The sequence below is a fragment of the Branchiostoma floridae genome, chromosome 2, assembly GCF_000003815.2.
Source record: "Branchiostoma floridae strain S238N-H82 chromosome 2, Bfl_VNyyK, whole genome shotgun sequence".
Taxonomy (NCBI): domain Eukaryota; kingdom Metazoa; phylum Chordata; class Leptocardii; order Amphioxiformes; family Branchiostomatidae; genus Branchiostoma; species Branchiostoma floridae.
This window is the reverse complement of record NC_049980.1, coordinates 4,365-15,056: the sequence shown is the minus strand read 5'-3', so window position 1 is coordinate 15,056 and position 10,692 is coordinate 4,365. Positions and strand designations below refer to the sequence as shown.

The 10,692-nt window shown below is 43.5% G+C and overlaps 1 protein-coding gene across 1 annotated transcript; it reads right to left on the bottom strand.

Moving 5' to 3' along the window:
• Positions 1 to 7,835: 7,835 nt before the first annotated feature.
• On the bottom strand, positions 7,836 to 10,152 carry LOC118410569 (acid-sensing ion channel 4-A-like). The gene is made up of 4 exons (XM_035812341.1): positions 10,101 to 10,152; positions 9,314 to 9,464; positions 8,753 to 8,844; positions 7,836 to 8,330 (listed from the first exon to the last, which is right to left on the bottom strand). The coding sequence occupies exons 1-4, from the start codon at positions 10,126 to 10,128 to the stop codon at positions 8,137 to 8,139; spliced, it is 465 nt and encodes a 154-aa protein (XP_035668234.1). The 5' UTR covers positions 10,129 to 10,152; the 3' UTR covers positions 7,836 to 8,136.
• Positions 10,153 to 10,692: the final 540 nt, after the last annotated feature.

Below are 10,692 nucleotides of genomic sequence, written 5' to 3'. Positions count from 1 at the left end.
TTCAGGAGCATTTTGTCGAATGCTTCCAAGATGCATAACGGAACATAAGAATGATGGATTTCCATGATATTTGGTATGCAGGTACATGTGGCAGAGATGTACATAATGCAATAAATGTTATGCAAATTTTGACTTCATCTGCATACTTAATGAGTAAAATTCATATTTACAGTGTTTTCCAATATATTACTCAAATACATGTTACATATGTAGTTTGTGGCTGGCGGATGTTAAGCAGATACTAATTATGCAAATACGTCCCTAATTTGCATAATTGATTAGAACGTGTCCTAATTTTTCTTAGTACGTGTAGTAAATGATCGGTCTGTAAACGTTGTGACCTGTGTACGTTAGTTAAAGGTGTACATAAGCAAGCATAAATTATGCTAATGTGAAAGTCATTTGCATAATCAGAAATTTTCATGGAGGTATGAGGTCTCCGAACTCTTGTTTGCATCAAAGTTAAAAGGATAATGAAGATATCAAAATCGCATAAATCAATGCCAATGTTTTCACTTTAAACGATGTTTTCTTCTTTACCAACAAGAAAATGTTGATAAATTGCTTCTTTTTATAAACACATGTGTTGTATTGCAAGGCACTATAATACTTGTATCAAAGTCATAATTAAAAAGTTGACACTGATCTATTGAATTTGGAAATACGCTCTTTTTTTGTTATCACTTAACAATTAGGTATCAATTGTACGAGAATAGTTTCTTATTAAGAATTTCTCTATATGTGATATATTTGTGCTGCTATTAGCTTAAAATGTATTTGAGAGACATTCTTATTCACAGTGAATGGATTTTTTAGTTATAGAATGTCTGTGCAACGTGTGACTTTCGTGAGCAAAGACATCATTCCGTCTCTTCCCACATTTTCAAACCAGGGTCTTGACCAACTCAAACGCAACTGTTTGCGGAAACGAGAAAAGGGTAGTCTCTACCAGACTCCATACGTCGCTGGGAAAACCATAGAAATGGAACAAATAGAAGAGTTAGCCGTCCAGAGGAGAACAGCCGCATAGGGAACAGCTTGCGACCTACGGGAGGAAATGATTGTTCTGGCGGGCTGACTCCCCTAGCGTACTAGAACGTTATGACTCTATTTGTCCTATTTCTTTCAGTTAGACCACCGATCTACGAAGCCCGGTAGAGGCTAAGACAAGGGTGCACAAACCAATTATGCTCTTGACTAATTTCTTAGTTGTTGTGAGTTTTGTTGCCCTTTATATGATACTTTTTGTGTCCGCAAACTGCCTGGTTCGGTTTGGAAATATATGTATAAATCTAGTACACAGTGTGGCTGTGCGATAACATTTTCCATCTACCTTTTCCTGTCCATGTTTGGAGTATGTGTGCCAGACGATGCCGTCGGAGCTGAAGGCGAGTTTGTAGTTGGTCACCCATTGGTCGCCGTCGGCCCTTCCTTGTGTGACAACACCAGCCACCCTGGTCAGTGTCTTCAGATCAACCTATCAGAAAAAGACAATCGGAACATTAATGTAGATCGGAAATATGCATTTGAGCGTAGTCGCAGTAATAAAAAAAATGATAAACGAACCAAAAATTGACACCTGGACCCTGCCGTTGAAACAAGAGAAGACCATGTGGAATATTGTATTAGCAAAATTAGAATCAGTTAGTAGCAGTAGTTAGTATGTTTACTGTACCTGTAGCCAATCCCCACGTGTGCGCCAATCTTTGGCGCACCACCCTGCTGCATACCCACGAACCTTGTAATCCCTAGGCGCTGGTAGGGAGTTTAAATACGCCTTCTTAGTGGAACAATCAGGATGAGTGTTAGATGCGGTAATCGTGGCGGCAAGGTTTCCCATGCCTGACGGCCCGACGCTGCACCTTTCTACAAGAAACATTTCAAGAAAAAGATGCACTTTCAGAAAGCTTTTGAATTCGGAAGCAGAACAAGCGTTTAGAGACCCCATATCTTCGTGAAGCATGTTAAAGATTTTGTAAACTTCTTGATTTATCTTTTCTCCTTGATGATTAAAAATGCACTAATTAGCATAATGTACTCAGCTAATAGGGTCTTTATCAATACCAAAATTGCATATATTGTATGTGTCGGTGACCCATATTGAGGTCATTGACCCCCGGACAGGCAGACCTCCGTGCAAAATGGTATACAAACTGTGTTGTAAAGCTTAACATTTGACGTCCAAACAATACAAATGCGTATTATGAAAGAATCTGGACACCCTAAATGATCAAGACGTAAGTTAATCTGTTACGGTAGTTATCATTATGTTACAACTTTAAACTTTATATCCGTACACAAAATGAAGCCTTTTCCAACAAGCTTTCGATCAGTTCTCTGAAAGATCCAGACCGGAAGTGTGACCTCAGCAAAGGTCAAAGGTATTTGGAAGTCGGTATTGGCCCCAGTCTTCATTTAGAGAAGGTTGGTGAACTCTAATCGAAAGCTTGTGCGTAAACGCTTTATTTTGCATACGGATATAGAGTTTAAAACTGTAACATAATGATCAAGACGATTAATCACAGATATCAAGGTACGCCAATTTGATAACTATGTTGCCATCAATTATTGGACGAACCTGTTGAATCAGTTTTCGGGTGCGTCCGTTGATCCACCTCTGCGTCCACCTGCAGGTGAGGTCGGCTGGTTCCACTTTGGGTCGCTTGTTCCTCATGGGTCGACACTTGACTCTTCAGACGGCTGACAAGCGTTGAGCGATTGTCCAGACGTTCTTCAAGCGTCAACACATGATCTGCCAGACGGCTGATCAGCCTTGACTGGTTGTCGAGACGTTCTTCAAGGGCCCACTTATTGTCCTCCATACGGTTTACCAGTGCTAGGCGTTCCTTAGGTGTCGACGCTTTTCCCTCGATACTGTGGTTTTCGATCCGTTCTTCAAGGGTCGATACTCGTTCCTTCAGATAGCGTATTACTGCTGACCGCTTATTGAAGTGTTCTTCAAGGGTCAATACTTGCCCCCTAAGACCGTCGACCAATGCTGAGCGATTGTCGTGGCGTTCATCAAAGGCAGAAACTTGGACATCCTTACGGCTGTCTAGATTTAAGTTATTTTTGATCCGTTCGTCAAGGGTGGATACTCTCTTCTTCAGACGGCTGACCGTTGCTGAACCTTTCTTGATTTGTTCTTCAAAGGTCAATACTTGGCCCTGCAGACGACCAACCAATGATGAGAGATTGTCGTGGCGTTCCTCCAGGGTGGATATTTGGCTTTCAAGATGGCTTTCCAGATGTATGCGGGTTTTGCTCCATTCTTCAAGGTTCGATACTTGACCCTTCAGACTACTGACCAGTGCTAACCACTTTTTGAAGTGTTCTTCAAAGGTCAACACTTGGTGCTCCAGACGACTGATCAATGCTGACCGATTGTTGTGGCGTTCCTCCAGGGTCCATACTTGGCCCTCGACACGGCTGACCATAGCTGAACGCTTCTCCTGGTCTTTTTTTAATGTCAATACCTGTTCTTCCAGAAGGCTGAACAAAGCTGAACGATTGTCCTGGCGTTCTTCGATGGTCGACACTTGGTTCTCTAGGCTGCTCACCACTGCAGAACAGTTGTCATGGTGTTTCTCCAGTGCTGGTGGGTAATCAAGTTGCTCTTCCAGGGTCAAGAATAGGTTCATCAGACGACCTATTAGGTCTGAGTGGTTGTCCTGGCGTTCCTCAAGGGTTGACACTTGGTCCTCCAGACGGCTGAACAGTGTAGAACTGTTGTCATGACTTTCCTTGAGGGTCAATACTTGACCCTCCAGATGACTGACCAGCACAGAGTGGTTATCGTGGCGTTCTTCAAGACGAAATAATTTGTCCTCTTGACGACTGACCAGTGCTGAGTAGGTGCCTATATGTTCTTCAAGGGCCGACATTTGTTTCTCCAAACGGATGCCCTGTGCCGTGTGGTTGTTGCTGTGTTCCACCATTATCGACATTTGGCCATCCAGTCTGTTGAACAGTGATAAACGATCGTTCTGCATTTTCTCCAGGGTCAAAACTTGGTCTTTCAGACGGCTGATCAGTGTTGAGTGGGTCTTGAGGTGTCCTCCGTGGGTGGTTACTTGCTTCTCCAGACTACTGGTTAGCGTTGAGCGGTTGTGATTTTGTTCCTCACGGGGTGGTAGGTGCTCAACCAGTCGGCTGACAAGTGCTGCACAGTTGTCGACCCGTTCTTCGATGGTCGATACTTGGTCCTTTAGACGATCTATCACTGCTGAACGGTTCTTGACATGTTCCTCAAGGGTAAACACTCGGCCCTCTATACGGCGGATCAATGCTGAACTATTGTCTTGGCGTTCCGGAAGGGTCGACACTTTGCCTTCTAGTAGGCTAACCAGACTCAAGCGGTTGCTGATCTGTTCGTTGTTAAGACTCAACACCTGGTCATTTAGATTGGTGATCATTGCTGAAAGCGTTTCAAGGTGTTCATTAAGGGTCAAGACTGGGCTCTCCTCCAGACGGCTGTCGAGTGCAGAACGGTTGTAATGACGTTTCTTGAGGAACAATACTTGGCCTTCCAGACGGTTGACCAGTGCAGTGTTGTTGTCTTGGCGTTCCTCAAGATAAGACAATTGTTTCTCCAGACGGTTAACAAGTGCTGAATAGTTGCCGAGATGATCTGCAAGGGTCGATACTTGGTCCTGCAGGCGGATAACCTGCGCTGAATGGGCGTTGTTGTGTTCCTCTTCCAAAATCGACACTAGGCCCTCACGGCTGACAAGTGTTGAGTGGTTGTCGCATCGTTCCTCAGGTGTTGGTACTCGCTCTCCCAGTCGGTTGACAAGTGCTAAGCGGTTGTCCTGGTGTACCCCAAGGCTTGGTGCTTGCTCTTCCATTCCGTTGAAGAGTGCTGATCGGTTGTCTTCGTTTTCTACATCGGTTGAGCTTTTCTCTTCCATTCGGTTGACAAGTGCTGAGCGGTTGTCCTGGTGTACCACAAGGCTTGGTGCTTGCTCCTTCATTCGGGTGACAAGTGTTGAGCGGTTGTCTTGGTGTTCCACAAGGGTTGAGTCTTGCTCCTTCAGTCGGCTGACAAGTGCTGAGCTGTTGTCCTGGTGTACTACAAGGCTTGGCGCTTGCTCTTCCATTCGGGTGACAATTGTTGAGCGGTTGTCCTGGTGTTCCTCAAGGTTTGGCGCTTGCTCCTCCAGTCGGTTGATTAATGCAGATTGGTTGTCGTGGCGTTCCCCAAGGTTCAATATTCGGTCTGGCAAACGGCTGACGCTCATGGATACGTTGTCTAGGAGTTTCTCGTTCTTCGATACCCGTTGTTCAAGGTTGTTGATCAGTGACAAACATTTATCCAGATGTTTTTCCTGTTCCTTCTGGCTAAAGGCCGGATCGAAGCGAGTTTCGAGGTCTTTCCGAAGATTCGAAAGTTGTTTCTTCAGACTACTGATCAACGCAGAGTGGTTTCGTACCTGTTTTGGAATGATTTTAAACACATGAGGCATTTTTCATTCGCCAAAATATAGATCAAGCATGGGAACAACAGAAGTGAATAATTTGTCACACAAATAAGCTTAATGTGTTTTTCGAAACGGATTGGTGTTTACATGCCAAGCTACATGTGATTGCAAAGGATGGATAAGGGTGTGGTTTGGTAACATATCACGTGGTCAATTACAAGGCTTACCGTATCGAAGTCTGGATGTGGCGTGCTCACTTGCAGTATGATAAATGTTACAGACGTTATCAAAATTGCCATGACGACGGTTGTCTTGACAACGTGGGCCAGGCGGGAGCAAGACAGGAAACTCTGCACCTGGTCACATGAGCCTTTTTCATCTTCATCGAAGTCTGCAAAATACAATGATGGTGGTGCAATGTTCTTTTATCACGCAATGTTAGAAGCTTCAAAGAAGAGTAATACTTCGATGATTAACAATTCGTTGAAAGAAATTTAATAGCTTGCGCGCAAACAAAATATTAACATTCAAACTTCGATTGTGTCTACCTGGCCATCGCTGAAATATGAAGAAGTTATTTACGCACAACGCCAGACTAATTAAATTAGTTGTGTAATGTTGGGATATTGTGTCCCGCACCGTACTCCCACACCGTGCTCATTCAGGCACGGAACGGGGCACAGCCCGACTCTCGAGGCCTGTGGCCAGAATTGATGCCAATCACTGTGATTGACGGGACAATGATATAATCATTCACGCCCATGTTTCCAAATAAGGCTTGATTTTGCGAGAGTTTGCAAGAACCGTGCCTGGTATCATTTATATATATAGACTCCTCCCTAAAAACACAGTATGGTATAAGGCCCCATCTGTATCTAGCACTGTCCGCGATTGGGCACGGTGCAGGAATGTCACAGGACTATCTTATAAAGCACGGATTGTGATGCAACAGATGTCGTTGCTAGGTTTTAAACATGTTTTTTTTTTTGTTCAACATTCCCTAGTTTTTTAACCTTCCTACTACATGCAGGCTGTAAAGTCTATACTTGTATACTTCCTATTGCATTATTTACCAATCGTTGTAGCTGCAGGTAGTGATTGCATGACTGGCCATGGTGCATGTAGGGGATATTTATCTAATAGTATTTACTTATTGGTTTGGCTGTTCAGCACGCACAACCGGGCTTGCCCAGGTAGGCTGTGGTTATTACAAAAGCTCACCCTGCTGACGAAGATAAGGACAACCCATCTGTGATTCGTGGTTCTTCACAAACACAGGAACTCCATTTAACGTCCTATCTAAGCCCTAGCCAAAGCTAGGTACAGGCCAGGATATTTGACAATAACAATGTAAAAGTACAAATCCATGAAAAACTTTGATAGATATATATATATATACACAAAATATTGTACATAATATTTACCTTGGTATATATGTATCTACAGCCATATCTACAGTGAAAGGTAAATGCCAGTTCTAAAATAGGGTATATAGTCTCAAGTGCTAAGTGCTTATTACAAAAAGCAAGTACCAACCTGAGCTATCATTTTTGGAGCCATAAGTAGGGTTGACGTTCAGCTGGTCACGAATTTCTTGAGTATCTACTTGTCGGCCTCCCCACCAGTGAACCCTTTGTCCTCCGTCAGATTGTCCATCTCGTCCGCCGGTACCGGGGTCATTGCTTCGGTGTGCTCGGGGATTTCGAACAGGATCGTCCTGAGTACGCTGCGCCATGGCGGCTACACGTACCGAATGATTTTCCGCTCTACGAAATCCTTCAATCATAGTCTGGCTTGAGGCGCTTTGAGTTTAGAAATTGTGATTTATATGCAATATTTTTTTATTATGTACGGAGGAGGTTCTAAGGTCTTGGATGCAGTACAATAATGTGTTGCATAATGACATGTAATTACCAATGTTGTTTACGTCGTGTTTTGGGGGTGGGGTCTTTTAGGTTATAAGTATTGTGTCGGAGAAAAAACAAGCCTTTATTGGAAAAACAGTCTCCAACTAACATTTTAATCGACATTAGGAAACAACTACAGGAACAGCTGTACGTTGAGTTTCAACTAACCGTGCTAATGGACATTGTAACACATCTGATGAAAATAAGGTCAGGTCAGGTCAGGTCAGTCGAGGACATCGTCAGATGCCAACACGGGAAGCATGCTGGACCCTCCTTCTCCACTCCTCCCTATCCTTCATCAGTGAACGTAGTTCAGTTGTGCTGCCCAGTCTGTCGAGCCCGGAATCTCGCTTGAGTGTGTCTATAAAGGTGGTTTTCTGCCTGCCAGGTTTTCATTTCTTTGGATGAAAACAAAGGCTTTCAAAATAGCACAACTATGTGCAGTGTATACCCGTTCTAGGATACATTGTCTAGCACATGCATGCATGCATCACCATGAAGTCCCTACTAAGTAGGTAGCTCAATACTTTTTTGCCAAACATTTTGTTCGCACACTCGCATCAGTTTTGGGGTTCCCATATGATGTCATTCACACAATCAAATAAACATCGGCCTAATGAAAACAAACACTAGCAGAATTTACTTTCGTCAACATTCTTTAGTTTTTTACGACCTATTAGTCAGTATATATGCGTATTGTTACGAGTCTGAAACATCATATACGTCCTTCGAACATGAGAATGGCTGGAGTAAAGGAAGACTAGAATGGGTTTCTCTATAAAATGGAGTTGAGTTTAGATTCATAAGATTTATTTGTTGAAAGCTGTGTTGTTAAAAGCTGTGCCCTTTTCCAGGTCGTATGCAGCGGATTTATCGTCATCCACAGGCGGACGGCGGCTCCTCCTCAGAAGCCCCTTTACGCGCTGCCACAGGTACTCCCACACCTCCAGGAGAGACAACACACTGGCTCCTATAAACAGGCCCATCATACCTCCTATGTTACCTGGGTTCGATAGAGGAGAGAATCAAGTAGGTTAAGGTGGCATCTCACCGCACTTGGGACACCAGTGTGGTGAAAGATTACTCAACGAATTTCAAAGATAAAGAACTAATTGTCATACGTTTTGTGTATTTTGTGTGTGTCTTCTAAGTCATATTTTTACCCATTACACAAAGTCTAAATATGGCGAAAGCAACACACAGTGAACGAACCCCGCAGTGCCACACCGATGCCCCAAGTGCACATTTGGCTGACAATTTGTTTGAGTAATGAGTACAGGATGGGAGGAGGGCACTGAGAAAACAAAGACCCTGTTCACACTAAGCAAAATCTACGCCAATCTATTCGCTTGAAGGGCAAATTGACTTCGGATCAATTCGAGTAGTTTTCCAAGGGACATAGTTTGTGATTAACATTCTACTTACTTGCAAGCTGCCCTCCGTCCATGGCTTTCAGCTGCCTAATTTTCTGGTAATTCAGTTCCTCGTAGTACACGCTGAAGACAACGCCGTTTTCTCTGAAAGAAGCAACAGAAATATCATTACCATGACTCTCAGGCGCAAGTTCCTGCCTCCAGAATAACGTGTATTCTGAGATATTTAGCGACATGATATTTATCTTGTCAATTCATAGTCCATATCATCGTCCATGACCTAGCGAAAGTGACTCCGGAGAGCTACTATATATAATATACAAGCAAATGCGTCCTCCAATCCAGAGTCACCAAGGCTATCCCATACTCATCATTTGCAGCTAGGAATACTGCCTTTACAGCAACAACACTATTCTCTGAACTTTCAATGAATTACAACATCACTAAAATGCGAGAAGAAGCCGCGCCTGTATAGTAGACTACGATACCCGTACATACGTAATATGTATTTGTGTAAATATGTATTTGTTTAGTGACCTGTAATACAGAAATCTGGGATAACATGTACAATAAAGGTTTTTATCCAATCGTTTGTATGGCACAACATACTCACGCCATGTAGGCTGGGTCTATGCCGTATGCTGTGGATATGTGTTCTTCTGTCAATTTGTTTGGCCAGCCTGCGTAGGACACAGACGTGCTGTACTTGGTCATACTGCAGGGTACGGGACAGTTACACTCCAGTTCTCCTCTGGTCACCTGTGCTGTAATTAGGAAGAAGACAAGGAAGACGCTGAATAGCACACAGTTATCTATACAAAACCAGGGGCTATGCAAGCTCGGTGACCGTCTGTCACCTTCCTCGGGGCAGTTCTGACTGGTTCACGTTGCACTGCAGCACAGGCGTCGCTGCTTGCGGATGCGGTCCCAAACGCAAATTAGTTAATGGTATGTTTACAATGCCGTACCAGTGCGCATTGCAAACACTGCATTCATTTTCTAAATATATATGTGAATACTTTGAAAGCCTGGGACCGCATCTGTAAGAAGCGACACATATGCTGCAGTTGCAGTGCAATGCAAATGAAAACCATCACGAGTATCTATATTCCCATGCTTGAGTACAGCTTGATAAATTTGTGTTGCACAACGTCTTTTGGGTTCAGTGAGGATAAGATGACGTCACCTAATCGCATAGAAATTAACACTCAAAGGTGTGTCGAAACTACAGAGAAAACATCATGTGCCAGCTCAAGCTAAACGACGCGTCGGAACGTGGCCGTCTGCTCTTTGAAAAAAGATAAATTCTTTCTCAAAGTTACGACTTTCTTTAACAACATTAAAGGTTCCCCTTATCACAATTTTCAGTATATTGACCGATTTCAACACGGTAAACTCACCTAGTACTTCTCTGACACAGGTGAACATTGTGGTCGGGTCGCACGATGGCGCTGTTCCTGTAAGTAGCGCAAAATAAGAAGGAATATGACAACGCTAACGTATCCTGTCGCAATACCTCGCAATTATGAACCCAAGTATTCAAATCAGATATATTCATCCGTAGGTAGCTCCGGCAATGATAGTGTGTTTGGCCAAGGTCTTGGGTTAGAATCTTTTGACATGCCCCGTGGACGTTGTGTCCTTAACCTTGGGAATGGCACTTAACATTTTATTTGCCATCCTAGCTTCCCTCAGATAAAAGTGTGGCTGGGGACATCCCTCAGATAGAACGGTAAATGGAGGTCCCGTATTTTTAAAAGAAGAGCCACACCTCGAAGCGTTAAAGAACCCACCGCACTTGTCCAAAAGAGTAGGGGTCCTTCCCGTTATGAGTGGATCTGGTTAATACATCAATTCGGATATGTGGCTTGACTGTTCAGTACAAATCCGAGTGTAGTATGCAATGATGTGGTTCAAAGGGTATGCAATACAAATTAAACCAACAGGAAAACCAAAGCAAAGGACGTACCAGGCAGGTAGAACGGTCGGCAT